At 48.1% G+C, this 23,654-nt stretch overlaps 7 protein-coding genes across 7 annotated transcripts; 4 read left to right on the top strand and 3 right to left on the bottom strand.

The window, feature by feature from the left end:
- The first annotated feature begins 810 nt into the window (after positions 1-810).
- HD556DRAFT_673461 (uncharacterized protein) lies at positions 811-2,008 on the top strand. The gene is made up of 2 exons (XM_041311268.1): positions 811-1,631; positions 1,684-2,008. The coding sequence occupies exon 1, from the start codon at positions 857-859 to the stop codon at positions 1,541-1,543; it is 687 nt and encodes a 228-aa protein (XP_041157888.1). The 5' UTR covers positions 811-856; the 3' UTR covers positions 1,544-1,631; positions 1,684-2,008.
- Positions 2,009-2,498: 490 nt separating this feature from the next.
- HD556DRAFT_1388315 (uncharacterized protein) lies at positions 2,499-10,192 on the top strand. Its single transcript, XM_041303482.1, has 15 exons — positions 2,499-3,568; positions 3,645-3,856; positions 3,907-5,290; positions 5,346-6,646; positions 6,698-8,391; positions 8,443-8,627; positions 8,679-8,739; positions 8,790-8,951; positions 9,001-9,215; positions 9,274-9,326; positions 9,375-9,449; positions 9,508-9,692; positions 9,744-9,823; positions 9,873-9,960; positions 10,014-10,192. Exons 1-15 carry the CDS (start codon positions 2,874-2,876, stop codon positions 10,065-10,067), a joined length of 6,444 nt encoding a protein of 2,147 aa, XP_041157887.1. The 5' UTR covers positions 2,499-2,873; the 3' UTR covers positions 10,068-10,192.
- A 489-nt stretch (positions 10,193-10,681) lies between these two features.
- Positions 10,682-11,878, top strand: HD556DRAFT_673732 (uncharacterized protein). The gene has a single exon (XM_041311270.1). The coding sequence runs from the start codon at positions 10,969-10,971 to the stop codon at positions 11,734-11,736; it is 768 nt and encodes a 255-aa protein (XP_041157886.1). The 5' UTR covers positions 10,682-10,968; the 3' UTR covers positions 11,737-11,878.
- On the bottom strand, positions 11,879-13,120 carry HD556DRAFT_673731 (uncharacterized protein). The gene is made up of 2 exons (XM_041311269.1): positions 12,610-13,120; positions 11,879-12,545 (listed from the first exon to the last, which is right to left on the bottom strand). The coding sequence occupies exons 1-2, from the start codon at positions 13,084-13,086 to the stop codon at positions 12,021-12,023; spliced, it is 1,002 nt and encodes a 333-aa protein (XP_041157885.1). The 5' UTR covers positions 13,087-13,120; the 3' UTR covers positions 11,879-12,020.
- Positions 13,121-13,307: 187 nt separating this feature from the next.
- On the top strand, positions 13,308-14,349 carry HD556DRAFT_1433144 (RlpA-like double-psi beta-barrel-protein domain-containing protein-containing protein; the record flags this gene model as incomplete). The annotated part of the gene is made up of 6 exons (XM_041305196.1): positions 13,308-13,329; positions 13,408-13,723; positions 13,769-13,895; positions 13,965-14,093; positions 14,144-14,193; positions 14,253-14,349. The coding sequence occupies 6 exons, from the start codon at positions 13,308-13,310 to the stop codon at positions 14,347-14,349; spliced, it is 741 nt and encodes a 246-aa protein (XP_041157884.1).
- A 237-nt stretch (positions 14,350-14,586) lies between these two features.
- On the bottom strand, positions 14,587-18,323 carry HD556DRAFT_673323 (glycoside hydrolase family 55 protein). Its single transcript, XM_041311267.1, has 19 exons — positions 18,225-18,323; positions 17,859-18,169; positions 17,750-17,803; positions 17,653-17,685; positions 17,488-17,603; positions 17,386-17,437; positions 17,179-17,327; positions 17,108-17,129; positions 16,994-17,059; positions 16,892-16,932; positions 16,816-16,839; positions 16,279-16,769; positions 15,908-16,221; positions 15,674-15,851; positions 15,498-15,612; positions 15,318-15,394; positions 15,132-15,267; positions 15,044-15,069; positions 14,587-14,990 (listed from the first exon to the last, which is right to left on the bottom strand). Exons 2-19 carry the CDS (start codon positions 18,116-18,118, stop codon positions 14,775-14,777), a joined length of 2,370 nt encoding a protein of 789 aa, XP_041157883.1. The 5' UTR covers positions 18,119-18,169; positions 18,225-18,323; the 3' UTR covers positions 14,587-14,774.
- Positions 18,324-19,813: 1,490 nt separating this feature from the next.
- Positions 19,814-23,145, bottom strand: HD556DRAFT_1445726 (glycoside hydrolase family 55 protein; the record flags this gene model as incomplete). The annotated part of the gene is made up of 18 exons (XM_041306981.1): positions 19,814-20,029; positions 20,079-20,104; positions 20,167-20,302; positions 20,354-20,443; positions 20,505-20,648; positions 20,711-20,888; positions 20,962-21,257; positions 21,311-21,801; positions 21,848-21,871; positions 21,924-21,964; positions 22,026-22,091; positions 22,143-22,164; positions 22,214-22,362; positions 22,421-22,472; positions 22,523-22,638; positions 22,689-22,721; positions 22,779-22,832; positions 22,886-23,145. The coding sequence occupies 18 exons, from the start codon at positions 23,143-23,145 to the stop codon at positions 19,814-19,816; spliced, it is 2,394 nt and encodes a 797-aa protein (XP_041157882.1).
- Between the last annotated feature and the right edge of the window lie 509 nt (positions 23,146-23,654).

Here is a 23,654-nt window from a genome sequence, read left to right as displayed (position 1 = left end):
AGGCTAGCCCCTCGTTCCGAAAAACCTGAGGAGGGCCGTGTCTAATTTGTTCATATGTAGTAAGCCACTTCGAATATTGTACAGCTGGGAGGTATCCCCGCCGACTCTGACCTTGCAGAATCTGCTTACCCCAGTCGTATCAAAATATTATCAGCTGTTCCCCAGGAACAAAAGGTATCTCCCTGTTTTGGGGTGGAGTCAAGCGTGTCCTGCAGAGCGCCTCCGAGTTGGCTTCCTGCGTTGCAGCTGACTCTGCCAGATGACGTTACCGTATCAACTGTCGCTTTCTCCGTGCATCAACTGGGTCATAATGCTTGTCACGACACAATGCCCTGTAGACCACATGACATTGTTCCACGACAAGCATTATGACCAGGGACCTAGTGATGTTCCGGCCCAGCTTAGCCCAAAAGCCGCAGCTTTGGCCTTGGAGGGTTTGTGAATCTTGGTCCGTGTACATTGATGCAACATCAAATGCTGCCCTCGCATCTGGGACATGGCCTTGTCTGCAGAGAGCGATACCCTTGGAGATATAGCCTGTCAAAGAGGGCTGGATGCTAATAGACTATGTCATTGTCAAGTAAGTCTTTTGAAAAGGGGCGATGATGAGTCAGCGAATCTCACCTTGATTGCATCCTGAAGGGCGTTATCCCAAACGTAGGCTAGGTCCAGGGTGTGGAAAATGAGTGTCGGTGGTGCTGGAGCAAAATGCGGAACATGAAATCAATTATTCTAGGCCGACATGTGGTTATGATTACTTAATTGTTTGGCTTTTTCGCACGTTGTGGAACACCACAGCCACAATTGTCAGTTGAGAGTGACCTTGTATGAACAAGGTGATAGTGCTAAGCCCCTCATGCCGACTAACGACTTGAAGTTACCTGTTGAGCTGTGGCTCCTCGTTTTCTCTTTCGGCAAATTTTCCTCTAATGACCTAGCTGTACTCTGCAGAGTGTGCGCCGGCCTCTATCACGCAGTAGTTGACTCTCTGTATGAGTCCATCACGGTCGACAACTCGGACGTGTGTACTACGCTCGCAGAGTGTCCCCATCTCGCAGAGAAAGTCAAATCTTTCGTATTCACATATCCGACAATCATGGTCTACGACGGTCCCGAGGTGAACCTAGATAATCTCACGTCGGCCCTCAAAAATATGACCTGCCTCTCAACGCTCAAGCTTATCCATTCCCAAAAGCATGAATACTCGTCCGTCCTTCAGTACTGTGATGCCGAGCTTCATATTTTTCATTGTACCTACCGTGTCAACCGCCGACTCCTAAGCTTTTTGAATAGGCAGGATAGCATCCGTGATCTTGCTCTCACTGGCATGCCCACATTCGATATCGATCCCAAACGCGAGGAGATGTTTCTTCCCACGTCTCTGCCACTTCTAACAGAAATCTCTGCCAACTCTTGTTTTCTAAAAGCCCTTGTACCTGGACGCCCAGTTCACACTGTACGTTTCAAAGGCCAACATGTACACACCAGTGGGACGCGACTTCATCGACCCCTCCACAGTACCTGTCAAAAATTTGGGACTTGATTTCATGATTTGGCTGCCGGCAGAAATATGCTGCACACCACTTTCCAAGGACATTGAGGAAATTACGCTGACAGGTCTGGTTACTCAGGTCAGCGATACTGGTTGAATTTATAGCAGGGTTGTGACTGACAGCCATATAGCGCCTAATCGGACGCTTCGGAATCCCTTTATGGAGGCAGTATTTTAATCGCATGATAGCAGACGCACGGAATTTAAAAAGGCTAACGTTCTGGTTCAAGGGAAAACGCGAAGACACTCGTCCATGGGCTCAATTTCTCTTCCTGGAGTTCTATGATACACTATGACGTTTGGAGCACGTCTCATGCGTAGTTGCTGGACCACACATTTCAAGGTCATTCGACTTCTCGTCGGGTTATCTCCCGATCTCGCATGAGGACCATAGAACCCGTGGCCATAGGGCCGCGAATGACGTTAGGGAGCTGATGCCGGTCCCGGTCCTTTGTTGCAGGAGTGAGGAAAACCTTTGCGATGTAAATTGTGAATTCAATGTCACATTCATTTAATTTTTGTGCTCTCCCTGCCACAGCGGGATTCATAATTCTAGTGGCAGTTAAATGTCTTTGGGCAACGCCCGATGTAGGTCTGTGTAATTGATGGTGATATTGGTGTAATTATGAATCATCAGTGGCAGCATTAGGCCGTTACTAGGTGAAACGTACTTCCAGTTGTCGCCCGTACACCCAAAGGCAGTGATCTCGTGTTTCAGTATCGCGGAAACTCTAGTAAGCCAGCGTGAAGACATTGATGGCAGGGAGGAGTGAGATTGGAGCGGATCAGTGGCGAATCCAGTGTCACTGTCAAACGTTAAAAGACGGTCTCCCGTATGCTCCTCACGGAGGTCTATTCCGTCGAAGCCTTACCGCATGCGGAGACTAAACTTCATCGAGGCAATAAAGGGTGAGAAATCGTCCCTGATGGCATCTTGCTCAGTGTAGCACTGTCGAAGCAGAACTTGCAAGCTTGAACATCCACCATATTTATTTATGCGCACGATATGTCGCATCGTAGCTCTGAAACTTGAATCAAGCTTTTGTATCCTTTGCGCGAGTGTCACCAGCGGGGAGGCTTTGATTGACTTCCCCGTAGCCATCGGAATGAATCGGGAGTTTTCGGCTCGTCTTTCACGTGAGCCTCCTAATTTTGGTAATTTGGTCTGACTCCTGTCACTAGTGTCAAGCTACAAATTCGATCGTTTTGCTCTCTGACTCGGACTACCATCTTCCTGTCCCCTTCAGCGTCTTTGATCAAAACTCAAAAAACTTTCCTCTTTTCTAGCTCATTATTGTCAGACTCGTCCGCTTCTTTTCCTATGGCAAGTCCCCCTGTTCCTTTCGATCATCATCATCACACAAGTTCTCTACCCCTCGTTGCTGACGAGACGTCCACGGCCGATAATGGCTTTCATGCCGTAGAACGTGATCCTAACTCCTGGGCAGGATCTCTTCCTGCGAATCAGGGTTTATATTCCAACGAAAATGAGAAGGACTCATGTGGTGTGGGTTTTATCTGCCATATCAAGGGCGAACATAGCCACAAAATTGTCTCTGATGCTCGTCAATTACTTTGTGCAATGACGCACAGAGGCGCCACTGGTGCTGATAGTCGTGACGGTGATGGTGCTGGTGTCATGACTGGAATTCCCCATCAGTTTTTCAAGCGCGAAGCAGAACGGGATATTGGATGCACTCTTCCTACACTAGGCCAATATGCCGTCGGCAATGTTTTCTTCAAGGCAAATGATCCCATTCAACTGCAAACCAACCAATCTGTTTTCGCCAATATTGCCAGTCAACTGGGCCTTCGGGTTTTAGGCTGGCGTCAAGTTCCGACCGATGGCACGATCCTTGGTCCTGCTGCAAGCAGCAAGGAACCTGCAATTTATCAGCCTTTTATCGTCCTACGCGACCATTACGGTGATGGAATCGATAGTCAAAATGGACCTTTCGATGCCAAGCATTTCGAGCGACAACTGTACGTTTTGCGCAAGCACGCGACGCACACCATGTTTGTGACTTTAATCTGTTTAGTTCATGTACCAAGCTTAACACCCGTCTGCGAATCTTCTTTTTGTTGTATGAAGTACGCTTGCCAACGGCTTTTACGTCTGTTCTTTGTCCTCGAAGAACATCGTATATAAGGGACAGCTCACTCCCCCACAAGTATACAATTACTACCATGATCTCAATCACGTCCTGTATCGTTCGCATTTTACTTTGGTGCATTCTCGATTCTCCACAAATACGTTTCCCTCTTGGGATCGAGCTCAGCCAATGAGATGGGCTGCTCACAACGGTTAGTGTTCTCCACCTGACGCTAGGTAAGCCCTGACATAGAATCCTTAGGTGAGATCAACACCGTGCGCGGCAACAAGAACTGGATGCGAGCTCGAGAAGGTGTACTTTCTTCTACTCATTTCGGCGATCAACTCGACTTGCTCTATCCCATCATCGAGACTGGTGGATCTGACTCTGCTGCATTTGACAACGTGCTTGAGTTGCTCGTCGTCAATGGTGTTGTCACATTACCCGAAGCTGTCATGATGCTTATACCCGAAGCCTGGCAAGGAAACGAGAGCATGGATGTACAGAAACGCGCCTTCTATAATTGGGCTGCTTGTCTTCAGGAGCCTTGGGATGGTCCTGCCCTGTTCACCTTCAGCGACGGCCGATACTGCGGTGCGAACCTTGATCGAAATGGTCTAAGACCATGTCGCTACATCGTCACCAATGATGATATCATGGTCTGCGCTTCCGAGGTTGGCGCAGTATTCATTCCTCCTGAGAAAGTAGTTCAGAAGGGACGTTTAAAGCCTGGCCGGATGCTGTTGGTTGACACACTTGAGGGAAGGATTGTCGATGACAAGGAGTTGAAGCGCAATACTGCTGCTAAGCAGAATTTTGCTTCGTGGGTTGAAAGCCACGTCCTTCATGTCCCTAATATCATCAAGCGCATCATTCGTAGCAACACTTCTCTAGACACGGTCATTGACGATTCGCCTCTAAGCAGTGACCCTAAGCTCCTTGCGTTCGGCTATACCGTAGAGCAACTTAGCCTCCTAATGCTGCCTATGGTAGACACTGGCAAGGAAGCGTTGGGCTCCATGGGCAACGACGCTCCATTAGCAGCGATGGCTACTCAGCCTCGCCTCATTTATGATTATTTCCGCCAGCTCTTCGCCCAAGTTACCAATCCTCCTATCGACTCCATTCGGGAAAGCATTGTCATGTCACTCGAAGCATACGTCGGCCCTGAGGGCAATCTCCTCGAAATGAAGCCGGAACAGTGCCACCGCATTCTTCTACCTTCTCCTTTGATTTCCTTGGAGGAAATGAACGCAATGAAGAATCTGAAACTTGCATACACAGGGTGGCCCTCCATCACTATTGACATAACGTTCCCAAAAGAAGGGGGGCTCCCAGGATATCAGCTCGCATTGCAACGTGTCTGCAGCGAGGCATCCCAAGCCATTGAGGATGGGATCAAGGTCATCATCCTTAGTGACCGTGCCACAGGGCCAAACCGTGTCCCTCTATCCGCGTTGGTGGCATGTGGTGGCGTTCATCACCACCTGACACAACAGAAGCAGCGTGCCAAGGTTGCCCTGATGGTAGAGACTGCAGAGGCTCGTGAAGTCCACCACATCTGTGTCTTGGTTGGGTATGGAGCTGACGCGATATGCCCATGGTTAATGCTGGAAACGATTCACAAGGTTGCACGGGAGGGTCTGTAAGTTGGATACGTCTATCGAGTTTCTTCTTGCTAATCAAGCAATGTTTCACAGTATTAAAGGCGAGAAGACGGTGAAGGACCTCCTAACCAATTACCACAACTCCATCGATAATGGTATCCTCAAAGTGATGTCGAAAATGGGCATCTCGACACTTCAGTCATACAAGGGTGCTCAGATCTTTGAAGCGCTCGGTCTTCACAGTGAAGTCGTGGACCGCTGCTTTATTGGTACTGCATCTCGCGTACAGGGGGCCACGTTTGACTTACTTGCTGTGGATGCCTTCGAGCTTCATGAACGTGGGTGGCCTTCTAGGGAAACCATCTTACCTCCAGGAATGCCCGAATCGGGAGAGTACCACTGGCGTGATGGAGGAGAAGCACATATCAATGATCCCGCTGGCATTGCCAGTCTGCAAGATGCTGTTCGTGAGAAGAACCAAACCGCCTATGATGCGTACGCTCGTAATGCGAATGAGCAAACGAAGAGTGTTCATCTGCGTGGACTTCTTGACTTTTGCTATGAGAAAGCTACCCCTATTCCTATCGAACAGGTCGAGCCTTGGAATGAAATTGTTCGTAGGTTCGTCACAGGTGCTATGTCATATGGGTCAATCTCCATGGAGGCCCACTCCACGCTTGCTGTCGCGATGAACCGTCTCGGCGGTAAGTCAAACACTGGTGAGGGCGGTGAGGATGCAGAGCGCTCTCAAATGCTCCCAAACGGTGACACTATGCGTTCTGCTATCAAGCAAGTGGCATCTGGTCGTTTCGGCGTCACTTCCAATTATCTGGCGGATGCTGATGAGCTTCAAATCAAGATGGCTCAAGGTGCCAAGCCGGGCGAAGGTGGCGAACTTCCAGGACACAAGGTTTCTACATCTATTGCTCGCACTCGTCATTCCACAGCCGGCGTTGGGCTTATCTCTCCTCCACCCCACCACGACATTTATTCCATCGAGGATCTGAAACAGCTCATATATGACTTAAAGTGCTCTAACCCCCGTGCACGTGTCTCTGTAAAACTTGTTTCCGAGGTTGGCGTTGGCATTGTTGCAAGCGGTGTTGCAAAAGCAAAGGCAGATCACATCCTCATTTCTGGTCACGACGGTGGTACTGGTGCATCCCGCTGGACTGGCATCAAGTATGCTGGTCTGCCGTGGGAGCTTGGCCTCGCAGAAACGCACCAGACACTGGTCTTGAATGACCTCCGTGGTCGCGTCACCGTCCAAACTGATGGCCAGATTCGTACCGGTCGTGACATTGCTATCGCATGTCTGCTTGGTGCCGAGGAATGGGGTTTCGCTACCACACCACTCATTGCCATGGGTTGTATTATGATGCGCAAATGTCACTGTACGTGTTGCGTCTTCCTGGCATGTGCCGCAACTAACCTGTTTACTCCAGTGAACACTTGTCCCGTTGGTATAGCCACACAAGACCCTCAGCTTCGCAGCAAATTTGCCGGACAGCCGGAGCAAGTCATCAACTTCTTCTATTATCTCGCTGAGGAGCTTCGTGGTCACATGGCCAAGCTCGGTTTCCGCACTATCAACGAGATGGTCGGTCGCGCTGATATGCTCAAGGTTGATGAGAAGTTGCGCACCATCAAGACCGCCCACCTCGACCTGTCCGCTGTTTTGAAGCCTGCTTGGCAGATGCGGCCTGGCGCTGCAACTTACCGCGTTCGTCAGCAAGATCACAAGCTGTACATCCGCCTCGACAACAAGTTCATTGACGAGTCCGAACCAGCTCTTACCAAGGGTCTTCCAGTTCATATTGAGTGTGACGTCACAAACACTGATCGCGCCCTTGGCACGTCGTTATCACATCGCGTCTCCAAACTGTATGGGGAAGAAGGGTTACCGAAGGATACTATCCATATCCTCATGCGTGGTTCAGCAGGACAGTCCTGCGGTGCCTTCCTTGCGCCCGGCATTACAATCGAACTGGAAGGTGATGCTAACGACTATGTCGGAAAAGGCCTATCTGGTGGGCGTCTCATTGTTTACCCCCCTAAACAATCGACTTTCAAGGCAGAAGAGAACATCATTATTGGCAATGTTTGCTTGTACGGCTCTACGTCGGGCGAGGCTTTCATCCGAGGCGTCGCTGCCGAACGTTTTGCTGTTCGCAACTCGGGGGCAAACGCTGTCGTTGAAGGCACGGGTGATCATGGATGTGAATACATGACCGGCGGTCGTGTTGTAGTCCTAGGAACTACTGGGCGCAATTTCGCTGCTGGAATGAGTGGTGGCATCGCATATGTGCTCGATACTGCTCACACTTTTGCATCGAAGGTCAATATGGAGATGGTAGAGCTCGGAAAGGTCAGTGACCCGCGTGAAATCGCTGCATTGCGTGGCCTCATCGAGGACCATCGTCACTACACTGGCTCTGAGGTTGCCGATCGCGTCCTCCATGACTTCCACCATTTGCTCCCGCTCTTTGTTCGTGTCATGCCACTTGACTACAAGCGTGTGTTGGAAGAGCAGGCTGCCAAAGAGAAGGAGGAAAAGATGAGGCTTAGTGTTATCGACTTAGTCCCATCTCGTACCGCTAGTCAAGTTGATCTTGCGTCGGAGGGACTAGAAGATATCCTCCTCCCGAAGGAACCAGCAACGATCCATGCTCCTCCCAAACGCCATGAGCCTGCAGTTACAGATCTAGAGGATTCTACTGTCGACGACTCGACCACAAAACAACGTCTTCACAAATTGGACAAAGCTCGAGGCTTCATGAAGTATCACCGACTCAACGAAGCATACAGACCCCCTAGAAAGCGTGTCAAAGACTGGAAAGAGATCTCGATCCGCTTGACTGAGAGCGAGTTGAAGTATCAATCTGCTCGATGCATGGATTGTGGCGTTCCATTCTGTCAGTCTGACACAGGATGCCCGATTTCAAACATCATTCCCAAGTGGAACGATCTCGTGTTCAAGGGCCAGTGGCGCGATGCTCTTAACCGACTACTTTTGACGAACAACTTCCCCGAGTTTACTGGTCGTGTCTGTCCTGCACCTTGCGAAGGCGCGTGTGTACTGGGTATTAATGAGCAACCTGTTGGTATTAAGAGCATCGAGTGCGCCATCATCGACAAAGTATGTTGGCTACATATTTCATTGTTAATATCGCTTATTTTGAACAATTAGGGCTTTGAGATGGGCTGGATGACCCCTAATCCGCCGAGCTTCAGAACTGGGAAGCGAATCGCGATCATTGGCTCCGGTCCTGCTGGTCTAGCATGCGCTGATCAACTTAACAAAGCAGGACATCTCGTCTCTGTATATGACCGCAATGATCGCATGGGTGGTCTTCTTATGTATGGTATTCCAAAGTGAGTCGATCATAATCAGATCATCATGTCGACAATCCTGACATACATTAGCATGAAGCTCGACAAGAACATCGTACAACGCCGCTTGGACTTGATGGAAGCCGAGGGGATTGTGCGTTTTCATAACCCGTGTGATTCATAGTCTCGCTAATCGTTTGAAAGACCTTCGTGTCAAACGCTCATGTTGGGGTCACTGTTGATGCTCACGCTCTCCGAGCAGAGAATGACGCAGTTGTTGTGTGCACGGGAGCAACGTGGCCTCGCGATCTCAACATTCCAAACCGCAATGTAGACGGCATTCACTTTGCCATGGAATTCCTTCAGGTTCGTGCTTCGCCTAACTTTAATTGAAATTTTCGAACGCCTTCTTTAGCTCAACACCAAGTCCCTTCTGGACTCAGAGCTGCAGGATGGGTCGTACATTAACGCAAGGGGTAAAGATGTTATTGTCATTGGTGGTGGTGATACCGGTAACGACTGCATTGGCACATCCATGCGGCATGGCGCCAAGTCTGTGACAAACTTTGAGCTTCTACCCAAGCCTCCAGGTTCGCGTGGCAGAGACAACCCTTGGCCGCAATGGCCTAGGTCAGTGCTTCCAATTTTCGCGACATGCAACAATCAATCTCATTCAATCTTCCATCAGAATTTTCCGGGCCGATTACGGTCATACCGAAGTTGCTGCGCACTTTGGCAATGGTGAGTGATCTTTGCCGTCGGTTGTCGTCTTTCCTCACTCTGCCTTAGATCCACGGGAATACTCTATTTCCACAAAGGAATTCGTTCTTGACGATGCTGGGAAACTCAAGGGCTTGAATACTGGTGCGTCGTGACTTCCCGAAGACTGTACTTGATACTGATTCCTCGCATCTCGGAATAGTCCGAGTTGAGTGGACCAAGGATAGTAGCGGGCGATGGAAGATGGAGGAGGTGCCTGGGTCTGGGAAGTTTTTCCCTGCGCAATTGGTTTTCTTAGCTCTTGGCTTCCTGGGTCCACAGTCACAAGCTCCCGAAGCCCTGGGTATTAAGCAAGATGTCAGATCAAATATCCAGACACCTCCAAAGGTTTGTTCTGCAACATTTATTATGCTCTCCTGAACTTAACGATTCTTGCAGAAATACACGACAAATGTCGAGGGTGTCTTTGCGGCCGGTGACTGTCGCCGTGGTCAGTCATTGATTGTATGGGGTATCAAGTAGGTGGAAATCTTGCCTCAAATTCGAGTAATAATGAACATATTCTAGTGAGGGACGGGGTGCTGCTGCCGAGGTTGATGCTTGGTTGAGCGCAGGGTCCACACGTTTACCTAGTGCTGGCGGTATTAAAACCAGGGTGAGGACTTACCCACGATGATCGTGATTGTCTGCTGATATTAATTGCACCAGACTTTCGTGCCTCCTCCTAGCAATGTCACAAAGACGGTCGAAGTGTCTGCTTGAGCGCCGCGGTGGACGGCTTCGCGTTTTCGTCTGATAAATTTATAGGAATCTTTGTATCCATCTATATCATTGTACAGTACAGTAGATCCATCAGCAATCTATTTTCGTTCATGGCTCACAGTCTCTCTCAGAGGGTCACCTCAGCCTACGCGTGGTGGAAAAACCCAAAAGCACCGTATGCTGGTCTTGAACTTCTAAAGTGTGACTCGATGTGACCACTTCGACGGAAAAACGTTGCATCAAGGCAGGGCACGATGCATGTCGCATGTCTCCTTTAACCCCTGGTAATTCAGTCGGCTTCAGATTATTACCTGATTTGACAGCCTTTGTGATTATCTGGTGTGAACTCTGTGATCTGACAGAGGTCAGATAATCTCGAAGTCCCTCCAAACGATAAATACCTACCCTGAGTGCAATCAAGAGTATATCTTCAACCATTGCCAGTGCTCTAACACTCTCAGAAATGCCCAAAGTTGTAGGAACCAGACTCATGGTCAAAGAAAGGGGAGGAAAAACCCAGTTGGCTTTCCGCAGAGCACTAGGTATACGCGGGGATCAAGACGTCCAGTTTCAAGAGATCAAGGTCAGCAATGTCGACCATATGCACTACATATTGGTATCTTGACAACTGACTTTCCGAATAGCACCGCATACGAACTCTCGCGGTGAAGCACTTTGAGATCGGTCGAAAACCTCGGGAACAGGATCAGATTATCAAAGAGCGATTCTTAGCGGATGTACGGGCGTCTATCAATGATAGGAGCGGTACTCATGATTGATCACTCAGGTTCAAAAAGCCTTCCCGATTTTTGGAGATGACGAGTGCGCAAATGCACATCTACTCAGATATGTCGATAGATATCTTGGTGCCAAAGCGGTGCCGAGTTCACGCTTCTATCACATGGTGCACGGTAACGACATTGCAGATCATGATGGAGATTGGTTACTAGGGGACAGTGACAAGTCTGACAACGTCGAAGAACACCGTGATACGCCAGCGAATTCTGAGCCACCGGCGGGTCTTACAACTCTCCACAACAGATCCCAGGTAAGAAGGTTTTATCATCTCCGACAGCTTCCGCATTTCATAATAATACAGGCGATCTCTGAGTTGGACGAGACAAATGAAGAAGCTTCTCGTATGGTTATCTCTGATGGTCTCCAAGGTAGTATGGTGCAAAAGGTGATTGACATCCGTTACATTGAAAAGCGTACTGCAACTCACTCGAGTTTGGTCAAGTCACCCATCTCAGATTCCCCGCCGAGTCCTACTCTAACGGATGCTTCTCGAACTATGAATCATTCACCATCTCCAGATACGCTGGCGGCCATGTCAATAGACTATGATACCACCTCGCGCAAGCACAGCGATCAGCCAAGGCGTGCGTCATCTGCGAGTACTACAGTATCGGCGAATGACTCCCACCACACAACACCTATCAGGAACTTCCTCAGTCGTGCAGCGCTTGGCCATTTACTGGAGGAACTTATGACATTGGGCATCAAGAATCAGTCGCGTCTTCTTCTTGCAGCAACATGGTCAGAGGAGGACGTCAATATCCTTTTGCGCGATTCTGTGCGAGAAAAGAGGATCGACAAATTTGAGGCGCAGCAACTTGTTATTGCCTTGCGTTCTCTCCATCAGCAATCTATGCGAGTTAGTAACTGACTTTGATGCCTCAACATACATTTCGAGCCAGTCACATCACTTCTGCGCATGTACATGTACTGTAAGTCTTCTTTAGCGATTAAGAGTTTACTATGTCAAAGATACAGTACCGTACTGTATCTTTCGTGAGTAGCTTACAAAGGTATTCAAAGTGACAGTAGTTTCTGTTGTTGTGTGTCTATGACAGTGCCCTGCAATCCCAATCTTGCATAGTTTTCGCCGCTTGCTCAGAGCTCAACGTTGTCGGGGGTATGTCATAAACTGTACACCTTTTGATCAGCATGTTACTCCTCATATATTCTTACACCTCCTCTGCCCCAGTTTTGCATAATAGCGTGCCCTCCTTCGGTCGGTTGTGTAAACGCGACATCGCCATTGACAGGGTCTAGTGGACAACCGTGGATGAATGTCGCAGCCGCAGCTGATAGCAAGCGGCTAGCGATACCTTGCCGTCGATGTGCCGATGGGACAAACAGACGTGGTATACCGAGGGGAGTAGGCAAGGCCTCTGGATTGCAAAAGAGCCCCGAGGTCGTGTCGACTGTGACCAGCCTGTGAGTCGGCGATGAAGGGGGTAAGTCACGGTCAGTGGCTTGATTGGAATCACCCTTAAGTAAGGTTTCTGAAGGAGTGGCAACAGTCATGGCGGTAGATATTCGTTGAGCAATGACGCATCCTACTATCTTCTCTCGGTGTACATTGGTCAGTGATGGTATCAGATAGAGGTACGCTTTCGATGATTGTAGGATGTCGGTTGATAGCGGAGGAGATGAAAGGGCAAGATTTATCGTCTCGAGCAATATCGCAAGCTTCGGAAATGTCAGTCAGAGTCCATAGTACGGGTGCGCCGTAAGCATAACGCAGTCTGCTCACCTTAGATCCAATTCTTCCACCGACGTTCGCCTTGAAACAGATGATGCGACCTTTCTTTCCATTTTTCAGCTTCACTGCAGATTGTATTTCTTCTACACCGACTTTCCCTGCTTCCCGCTCTTCTTCCCTGCCCCACTCCATCCCCCTTTGCACACGTGAGCAATGGGCACGATGCAATGACTCGTCGTCCGGTGCGCCTCGCGTATATGAGAGGCCACAAATTGTGCAGGTTCGTAGGACCGAGGTTTCTATAGAGAAATGGAGCTGCCTTAGGACGCTTTGTTTTGACTTTGTAGACCTCTCCGAAGGCGAGGTTTTGTTCGTTATCCGTTTCTTTGCGGGGGGCTCGTTCTCGGCGCCTTCCCCGAAGCGCTTGCGCTTCGTTGTCGACGGCGGCGACGACGATGGTGAGGAGGACGGCAGTGACAGCCGCGAGCGCGAGCTGTAGGTGCGTTTGACTTTGGTCATCGATTGCATCTGTTGCAGGTTCTGCAGGTAATGTTAATGAGATCAACAGAAGTTGCAAAATAGTGTGGCGCGACGCGTTTACATGCTCGCGCACACGTGACCTCATCACGTGTGTTGCAGACATCGCGATGTCTATTGAATGGGTCAACGTCTGTAAACAACCTTTGTAACAGTGCAGGCTCTCAGGCAGCCCATCCCTCTTTAATTATTCCTTTTCAACCCCTCAAAAAATGCTCCCATGGAGCAACTTTAGTACGACGCCCTGGTCGCAACTTCTGTCCTTCATTTTCACTTTCCTCTCCTTTCTACCACATATATCATGGGCTTCAGAGTGGATCGACTATTCGTCAGATGGATATGCTACTATGACACACTACAGCCTTCCCGAAAACTTTATTGCAGCATGCGGGTGTACATCCACGAGCACAAATTATCCAACTGCTGCAATGAATCAGATGGCATACGGCAGCAGTACATCTTACGGCCCCGCTTGTGGACAATGCTTTAATCTCACCCTACTAAATTCTTTCCTTTCAAATCCCCCTTTCTACCCCAACGTGACTAAATCAGTTGTCATCAAAGTCACTGACTTATGTCCATTATCTCATTCCGGCTGGTGTAATGCAACTACACATGGGCCGAACGCGTAAGCACACCTTTTTCGTTGTTCCAACATCTGATCTTCGCATAGTGGTAGTCACTACTTGAATTTTGACCTCGCATGGCCTTCATCTTCGATTCCAAACGATTTCTTTCCATCAAATGAACCACTTTATGGTAAGCACCCGAGATCGCTGCCGCACGCACAATTGATTCGGGTTTCTAGGTTATACTGTGAGGCTACTTATTGCCGCTGTGCTTGTTTATATAAATCATTGTGCAACCAGGACTTTGGCGTCTGGAATATCAGTTACCAGTCGGTCTCCTGTACAAATTGGAAGGGCTGGAATAACGCTGCTGCTCTTGGGAGTGTAGTTAACCTGGGATACAGCGCATGCTGTCCCAACAATCCAGCTGTTAGTCATTCACTATCCTACATCTAACTGTTACCACACTTTTTCGTCAGGGAAGTACTAATGATACTTGTCCGTCGTATTCTGACGACAGTGGCATCCCGTATGTGCCTTTTCGCTCATTTCTTGAAAAAAATTCTGACAGTGTGTGTGCGGCCAAAGACCTGACACGCAAACATCTGGCTTTGCTATATCCTCACCGATTTCGCTCCTTCCTATCGTCACACTCGCTGTATCGCTACTATCCCACGTGTTGTAATTTCTTGGTTTTTCCGGCTTCATGAATTTTTTGGCATACCCCGAATGCATTGCAGTGGCGCGTAGGCTACTCCATACTTCATGTATTCTTCACACTCACGACTTCAATACTTATATTTGGACATCCACTGCTGGCATAAAAGCTAGCTCAGAGTTAGGCCTCGATGGCTCAGCTACAGATACATCACCTGAATTGCCAAGTAATTCAAGCAAAGACCGTAAACTGTGCAGTAATAGATGACCCATAGTAAGTGTGGAAGTTGGGGACAAAGGATGGAGGTACAATTCCAAAGATCGCACGGTAGTTCAAGAAATAAGTTTGCACATACGCGCTTGCAGAGAAATGTACGTTTATAAGAAATCTCTTCCACTAATCGTGGTCGAGGAGATGAATAGGGGACGTATAGAGTCTATAGGATATAAATTTTATGGGTAGATAGCCGATGCAGGGCTCCATAGCGTCACAGTGGACGAAAAGCCTTCCGAGTCGTTCGCAAAATAAATGATCCCGTTCTCTTCGATGCTAATCTGGTATGTTGTCCCCACGGTTGCCAAACTGTAGATGCTGACGGAAGAGGCCCAGTCCACGTTGACGATCTGTGCTTGGCATGTAGTGTTACCCTCACATGTCGCGCTGTAGTTCTGGTCAGAGGCAAAGATTAGGAACGACCCAGTTTGCTTCAGCTGTGCCTCACCTGGAAGAAACTGTAGTGACCGGCACCTTAGGGGGAAATGAACAGCACGTAAACGCAAGCATCACATGAGCACATAATTAAGACGAACCAAACACGATGATATCAGTGGATGATTGCACCCAGAGACCCCAAGCCATAGTTATGCCATTTGCAAACGTCGGATCGTCGTAAACATTTGAAATGTCGAATGGCCCTGGCGGTGCAGGATCAGGTTGGAAGTAAGGCTATGCAGAGATATCAGAGATAAACTCATTTTGTCTTTGGATTAACCTACCGTCTCAGTCTGGATCAGACCCATGTAATGGTTTTTCGCTCCGACTAAACTATACTGGTAGAGTATATGATGTTCCGCTATTGAGGGTATCTATGAATTCATGGGCATCACCCAAGGTACAATACTTACAGGCTATGCGAAATCAGTATATCTGTCTTGTGGACAGGAGAGCAAACTCACATGTACCAATCATCCAGACAGGACCCTGAGAGTGGGACAAAATTCCTCTTCCGCTGAACAAGGTTAGCTGGTCAGAGCCGTCGAGATCGTGATCTGCCAGCCAAACCCATGTTCCCTTGGCGAAGGACATTTGAAATAAGTGCGCTAAAACTATTGCTAAGGTCATAACGCCACACCTCAAGGTAAGCCGATGCCCCATATGTGATGTGTAAACCGAGGAAAGCTGCAAAACATTCGAGATTAAAGGATCCCGCAGGGCACTCTGCGTCTTGGAGGTGGGTCCCATTAGCTAAAATAAAGAGTAATAAATCAATGTCCGCATGCGATAAAACTTCAAACTTGCCTCCCCCGAGCCTGTCACAGATGCAGATAAGAGAACAGACTCCAAATGAGATTAAAAAGGGACTCACCGGATGTGCGAATCCCACATTCCTGCAGCTCCTTGGAGACCAGGGGGATCGCGGACGTTCCACTCCACAACAATGGCGCCTGCAGCTGGTCCTTGCGTCGTGAACACGATATCTGTAATCTCTGTAATTCCCTGCGAGCCAGGTGTACCGACTTGTACAACAACGTTGGGGTCTTCCTGATTATTGAAATTAAGGCCGGCGCCCATAATCTGGGACCAAGCCTCTCCAACAATTCGTGTTCCTGCCGGAACCTGTATAGTCGAAGTAACCTTATAGATGCCAGCATCGAAATATATGATGTAGCATCCAGCGTACTGCCCCAAATTTCAATCAGTATAAATATATATTGTCAGACTATCGTGTAAAGATACCTTTGCAAGCACAGCTTTAATAGCTTCAGTGTCATCCGCTATCCCATCTCCAACGGCTCCCAATGACCTGACGCTCTTGAACTGATCGACTGAATAGTCAGCATACATGGGATGTCCTTTGCTGACGATGAAGCCATTGTGGTCCAAAAGGACTGAGTCCTTATGCGCAGAGTGTATTGTGCCCTGTGTGAACGTTCCGTTCGGGTGCGTTCCTGTATAAATGTTACCCTTGCCCCACGATTCAATGGTCCTTGTTCCACCAGCAAGGACAGTAGTGCCGTTTTCCATGACAGCGGTGGACACGTTATTGAGTTGGATGTTATTCAAGACGAGGGATCCTGCAACGGAGACATTTGTCGGCGTGGGGGTCTTAATGAAGACAGGAGTGTTTGTGATCACTGCGTCAATAATGGCCTCTCCTCCATTCCCGCCACCCGAAAGATTGAAGCCGATTTGACAGTCATTAATTATGACGCGTTGGTAAGTCCATCCTGCACTTCATCAATTGCGCGCTCACAACAAAAGAACAGTTATTACCCCAGTTCCACGATCCAAACACAGCTTGTGACAAGTGGTATAGGTTCAGTATCCTGACATACATCGTAGACCTTACCTGTGTTTGCATTGTTGACAGTGAGATTACGCACGGTAAACCTGTAAGCGGACGCATCATGTGCTACGGAACTCGGAGAGTAACATGGACGCAAACACTTACTGTTGGTTTCCGACCCAGATACCATACTTTCCACCGTTGAATACAAGATCTCCCATAAAGCCACCACTTCGCTAGTGTTCATATCTGTCTTTCGATGTAACAATATTTATTTACCTTCCTTCTTCCATATATACGCCTGGGAGCATGAATAAATGAGCATACCATCATTCATAAGAATGACATACCCTGGTGATTGTTTCCTGGTTCGGTAGACATGTTGACTACAACGTTGACCAGCGATGTCGACTGTGATACTTCCCAGTGGATACCAGTGGCCGAGGCATTCGCAGGCATTCGTGTGAGGTCGATAACGAAATTACGCGCCGACCGGTAGCTTTCATAATACAAGGCCATCGATGTCATGCATACAAGGAAATTCGAACGACACATACAAGCTGTCTTGGTTGATATACCAATTCTGATTGTTGGTGTACGGGTCGGCATCTGATCTCGTTGTCAGTAGATCTTCTTAAACTAAAGAAGCCACTCCGCACCAATTACAGCTAGTCCCGTGAAGTTAGCACTGGCAAGCAACGTCGGAGGTGTTCTTGCGTCGCCCACCATGACTGTGTAATAATATGCTTGGAGTGGAGTAGACACCAGGTAGGTTCTGATTAAACGCGTCAGAAACGAACCTGGCATTATACACACATACTTACCCTGCTGGGAAGTATACTACTGCCGGAGTGGTTCTAACGAAGTTCGAACCATCGAGCCTGAGAGTGCACTGGATATCTTGGAAATTTTGTGACTTACGTTGATGAACCGCAAGTCAAGTTACCACATCTGCTACCGGTGGAGATTGCAACACTACAAAAAAAAATAAGCATTATGATAACGATCATCGATGCGATGGACTATGCACTTAATGGCAGCAGTATCATCATGCACACCATCGCCCACAGCTCCATAATCCTTCACGTTTCGAAACACTTTGTACTTCGTCGCATTAGGTGCAAACGGTGCTACACCCTGATGGTGAATGTTTTCGAGCCAGTAAGGTTCTCCCCGCAATGCGTTTCCTGTAGTAAGAGGTACACCACATGCTGATCCCAGTGCGGCAACATGGGTGGTCTGGCTCACGATCGCGCCAAGGGCGAGCAAAAGTAAGGTTGCGAACACCATGCCTTACCAGCGAGTGAGACCCGCAGAGTGCAACGGAGAAAACGCTGACACCTGAAAAAGTTGTGTACCCACTTTATATTTGCCTGAAGATAAAATGGAAGCGTACCAGTTTTATTTTTTAAATAGATGGCGTCCACATTGTGCGACGGAAAAACGTCGCCTTGATAACAAACCCAAGAATGAGATTGTTGGCACAATCATTCAGGTGACCCGTGCGTGGAACTCGAACATTTGATGAGCTGGCCCCCCGGGGCATTCGACGGTGCTAGTGGCGTAAGTAAAGTTGAATGCCGTATAGTGACTTACGTGCCAATGTACATATGTAGTTAGTACCTTTGCTGAACCGCACTTGCCGACTAGCGCCCATTTGGCCCATTTAAACCAGCTATAGGCTTAAGGCTGCATCCGTCATGTAGCAATCGAAGAGTTGCACGAGCCACAAATATGTTCAGTCGTACTCGTCGGCGTCGACGATATACAGGACAACCGAACAAACAAACGACTCTACTACTAATCGCACGCACTGACACACTGATTGATCATGGCATGTGTAATATTATGCGAAAACGCAAAAGTTGAACTTGCCTCTCGGAAACGTCCGAAGTGGGACCCCGTAAGTATTAGGCACTTCAGCATGATGCCGCAGCCCACTGCCCACACTGAGTCTCCCTAAATTTAAAAGCTCGCATACCTGTTTCTCACTGATGCGGACATCCCGTCGCAAGTATCTCGGTGACACTTGTATATAAAACTATCCACCTGACTCGGACTGCCACCATTGCATCTCAATGCAAACAATGCACATCGTGGATTCGTGGCAAGTGTCCTAGTAACCTCATTATCGATGTCAGTGCATTTCTCACTGCTATCCTTCGCCGAAATCCCACCATGGACTGGATGAGCTACAATATGAATTATGGCCACGTCATGGTGCGTATTTGTAAATACACTTCTTCTCACCCTGCACAGTGGTAGGCTACATTACCGTAAGCCACAAGGGTATCCCTGCTCGCGCTCTCGAGTGAGATGAAGAACGATGCGCTATCTTCATGAATCTTATCGCCGAGACAGCTTTGGACCCGGAAATGCTGATGTTTGGTGACGAAGCTGCGAAAGATAAAATCTTCGATTTGGCGTTCGAAAATTGGAACAGGGTTTTCCTCGTTTATATCTCAGTACAAGTCGAAGTGTACCGTTCCTTCTCAGTGACCTTGTGGAGTGATTTATCGTGCTTCGCAAGTATAGTTGTGAGGAAGTCAGGATATTCGGGCTCGGAGACATGAAAAAATTTTCTTCGTGCACATCAGTGAACTGGTGAACGAATGATTCCCGACGACAACTTCAACTGGTTTGGAGTCTGACACTCACCAAGCAGTCACCTTGAATCAAACACCACTCATCAAGCACATCCAATTAATGTAGAGTCAGGTGCCCAAGTACCTTGATATCTCAGCTACAAATGTATGACCAGAATTATTACAGTAATTAAAGCGAAGACCATAAACTGTCCATAGTACTAGATGTAAGTAAATAGCAACAAAGAATGGATGTAAAGATCGCACAGGAGGCAATTAAGAAGTTTGCACACATGTGTTTGCAGAGAAATGACTGTTTGTCGCAATAAATAACCTCTCTCACCAATCATGATCGGAGAAGAATAAATAAGGGGTATATAGATTCTATGGGATATAAATTTTATGGGTAGATAGCTCGTGCAGGGCTCCATAGCGTCACAGTGGACGAAAAGCCTTCCGAGTCGTTCGCAAAATAGATGATCCCGTTCTCTTCGATGCTAAGCTGGTATCTTGTGCCCACGGTTGCCAAATTGTAGATGCTGATGGAAGAGGTCCAGTCCACGTTAACGATCTGTGTTTGACATGTAGTGTTACCCCCACATGCCGTGCTGTAGTTCTAAGAGGCAAGGTTAGAAACGATCCAGTTCACTTCGGCTATGCCTCACCTGGAAGAAACTGTAGTGACCGGAACCTTTGGGGAAAATGCATGACACGTAAACGCAAGCATCACATGATCACATGATTAAGACGAACCAAACACGATGATATCAGTGGATGATTGCACCCAGAGACCCCAAGCCATAGTTGTGCCATTTGCAAACGTCGGATCGTCGTAAACGTTTGAGATATCGAATGGCCCTGGCGGTGCAGGATCAGGTTGGAAGTAAGGCTATGCAGAGATATCAGAGGCAAAACTCATTTCGTCTTTGGATTAACCTACCGTCTCAGTCTGGATCAGACCCATGTAATGGTTTTTCGCTCCAACTAAACTATACTGGTAGAGCACATGATGTTCCGCTGTAGAGAACATCTATGAATTTATGAGTGATACCCAAGGTACGATACTTACAGGCTATGCGAAATCAGTATACCCGTCTTGTGCTTAGAAGGACAAACTCGCCTGTACCAATCATCCAGACAGGACCCTGAGAGTGGGACAAAATTCCTCTCCCGCTGAACAAGGTTAGCTGGTGAGAGCCGTCGAGATCGTGATCCGCCAGCCAAACCCATGTTCCCTTGGTGAAAGAAATTGGAAATCAGTGCACTAACTACTATTGCTAAGGTTATAACGCCGCACCTCAAGGTAAGCAGATGCACCATACGTGATGTGCAAAGCCAGGAAAGCTGCAAAACATTCTGGATTAAAGGATCCCGCGGGGCACTCTGCGTCTTGGAGGTGGGTCCCATTAGCTAGAATAAAGAATGATAAGTCAACGTCCGCATGTGATAAAACTTTAAACTTGCCTCCGCCGAGCCTGTCACAGATGCAAATCAGCGAACAAACTCCAAATGAGATCAAAGGGAACTCGCCGGAAGTGCGAATCCCACATTCCTGCAGCTCCTTGGAGACCAGGGGGATCGCGAACGTTCCACTCCACGACAATGGCGCCTGCAGCTGGTCCTTGCGTCGTGAATACGATATCTGTAATCTCCGTAATGCCCTGCGAGCCCGGTGTACCGACTTGTACAACAACGTTCGGGTCTTCTTTATTATTGAAATTGAGGCCGGCGCCCATAATCTGGGACCAAGCCTCTCCAACAATTCGTGTTCCTGCCGGAACCTGTATAGTCGAAGTAACCTTATAGATGCCAGCATCGAAATATATGATGTAGCATCCAGCGTACTGCCCCACATTTCAATCAGTATAAATATTGTCAGACTATCGTGTAAAGATACCTTTGCGAGCACAGCTTTGATAGCTTCAGTGTCATCCGCAATCCCATCTCCAACGGCCCCCAATGACTTGACGCTCTTGAACTGGTCGACTGAATAGTCAGCATACATGGGATGTCCTTTGCTGACGATGAAGCCATTATGGTCCAAAAGGACCGAATCCTTATGTGCAGAGTGTATCTTGCCCTGTGTGAACGTTCCGTTCGGGTGCGTTCCTGTATAAATGTTACCCTTGCCCCACGAGTCAACGGTCCTTGTTCCACCAGCAAGGATAGCAGTACCGTTTTCCATGACAGCTGTGGAAACGTTGTTGAGATGGATGTTATTCAATACGAGGGATCCTGAAACAGAGCCATTTGTCGGCTTGGGTGTCTTGATGAAGACAGGAGTGTTTGTGACCACTGCGTCAATGATGGCCTCTCCTCCATTCCCGCCACCCGAAAGATTAAAACCGACTTGACAGTCATTAATTATGACGCGTTGGTATGTCCATCCTATACCTCATCAATTGCGCACTCACAACAAAAGATCAAATATTACCCCAATTCCATGATCCGAACACAGCTTGGGGGAAGTGATATGAGTCCAGTATACTGACATACATCGTAAATCTTACCTGTGTTTGCATTGTTGACAGTGAGATTACGCACGGTAAACCTGTGAGCAGACGTATCATATGCTACGGGACTTGGAGAGCAAGATGGACGCAAACACTTACTGTTGGTTTCCGACCCAGATACCATACTTTCCACCGTTGAATACGAGATCTCCCATAAAGCCACCGCTTTGCTAGTGTTCATATATTATGTTTGTCGATATAGCGATGTTCGCTTACCTTCCATCCTCCATATACATGCCTAGGAACAGGAATAAATGAACATCCCATCATTCATAACAGTAACATACCCTGGTGATTGTTTCCAGGTTCGGTAGACATGTTGACTACCACGTTGACCAGCGACGTCGACTGTGAGACTTGCCAGTGAATGCCAGTGGCCGAGGCATTCGCAGGCATTCGTGTGAGGTCGATAACGAAATTACGCGCTGACCGGTAGCTTTCATAATAAAAGGTCATCGATGTCGTGCATGCAAGGAAATTTGAACAACACATACAAGCTAACCTGGTTGACATACCAGTTTTGATTGTTTGTGTACGGGTCACCGTCTGATCTCGCCGTTAGTTGGTCTTATCACACTAAAGAGGCTGCTCCGCACCAATTACAGCTATTCCTGTGAAGTTAGCACTGGCAAGCAACGTCGGGGGTGTTCTTGCGTCGCCCACCATGACTGTGTAGTAGTATGCATGAAGTGGAGCAGACACGAGGTAGGTTCTGATGAAGCGCATCAGAAAATGAACTTGCTATTATACACAGATACTCACCCTGTTGGGAAGTAGACCACTGCCGGAGTGGTTCTAACGAGCCATTGAGCCTGAGAGTGCACTAGATATCTTGGAAAAGTTGTGACTTACGTTGATGAACCGCAAGTCAAGTTACCACATCTACTACCGGTGGAGATTGCAGCACTACAAAAAACATAAGCGCTAGGATAAGATCATCGATGCGAAGGACAACGCACTTGATAGCAGCAGTATCATCATGCACACCATCACCCACAGCTCCGTATTCCTTCACGTTCCGGAACACTTTGTATTTTGTCGCATTAGGTGCAAAAGGTGCCACACCCTGATGGTGGATGTGCTCAAGCCAGTAAGGCTCTCCCCACAATGCGTTTCCTGTAGTGAGAGGCACACCACATGCTGATCCCAGTGCGGCGACCTGGGTGGTCTGACTCACGATCGCGCCGAGGACGAGCAGAAGTAAGCTCGCGAACACCATGCCTTACCGGCGAGTGAGATCCGCAGAATGCAACGAAGAAAACGCTGGCACCCGACCAAGTTTCGGAACCACTTTATATTTGCCTGAAGGTAAAATCGAAGCATACTGAATTTTTTTTATTTGAATAGATGGTGTCCACATCGTGCGACAGAAGAACGTCGCCTTGAACACAAACCCGATAATGAGATCGTTGGCACAACCATTCAAGTGACCCGTAGTTGAAACGCGTGGAACCCGGACATTTGCCAGCTAGATGATTCGCGACGGTACTACTATAGGCGTAAAGTCAAATGCTGTGCAATGTATAAATGTAGCATGTAGGTACTTCGCTCGCCAACTAGTCCGTTTAAACTAGCTGTAGGCTTTGAAAAGGCTGCATCTCTTCGATGTGATTATGCGTCACGTAGGGTCGCATAAGCTACAAAGATGTTCAGTCGCATCAACGATATACAGAGCGAAGGTTTACGTTGAACGAACGAACGACCCAATTTTTTGCATCGCATACATGC

The sequence above is a fragment of the Suillus plorans genome (genome assembly GCF_016647745.1).
Source record: "Suillus plorans strain S12 chromosome Unknown HD556scaffold_46, whole genome shotgun sequence".
Classification (NCBI taxonomy): Eukaryota; Fungi; Basidiomycota; class Agaricomycetes; order Boletales; family Suillaceae; genus Suillus; species Suillus plorans.
The sequence above is the reverse complement of the archived record's forward strand: the minus strand, read 5'-3'. Positions and strand labels throughout refer to the sequence as shown.

Coding starts and splice junctions, on each gene's coding strand:
- HD556DRAFT_1388315 (XM_041303482.1), top strand. CDS start 2,874: ATGGCAAGTCCCCCTGTTCCTTTCGATCATCATCATCACACAAGTTCT. Junction 3,569..3,644: donor AAGCACGCGACGCACACCAT/GTTTGTGACTTT, acceptor TGTTGTATGAAG/TACGCTTGCCAACGGCTTTT. Junction 5,291..5,345: donor AAGGTTGCACGGGAGGGTCT/GTAAGTTGGATA, acceptor AATGTTTCACAG/TATTAAAGGCGAGAAGACGG.
- HD556DRAFT_673323 (XM_041311267.1), bottom strand. CDS start 18,118: ATGGTGTTCGCAACCTTACTTTTGCTCGCCCTTGGCGCGATCGTGAGC. Junction 15,070..15,131: donor CACTGATATCATCGTGTTTG/GTTCGTCTTAAT, acceptor TTTCCCCCTAAG/GTGCCGGTCACTACAGTTTC. Junction 14,991..15,043: donor GTCACTACAGTTTCTTCCAG/GTGAGGCACAGC, acceptor GCCTCTGACCAG/AACTACAGCGCGACATGTGA.
- HD556DRAFT_673731 (XM_041311269.1), bottom strand. CDS start 13,086: ATGCAATCGATGACCAAAGTCAAACGCACCTACAGCTCGCGCTCGCGG. Junction 12,546..12,609: donor GTGGAAGAATTGGATCTAAG/GTGAGCAGACTG, acceptor ACATTTCCGAAG/CTTGCGATATTGCTCGAGAC.
- HD556DRAFT_673461 (XM_041311268.1), top strand. CDS start 857: ATGCCGACTAACGACTTGAAGTTACCTGTTGAGCTGTGGCTCCTCGTT.
- HD556DRAFT_673732 (XM_041311270.1), top strand. CDS start 10,969: ATGGTGCACGGTAACGACATTGCAGATCATGATGGAGATTGGTTACTA.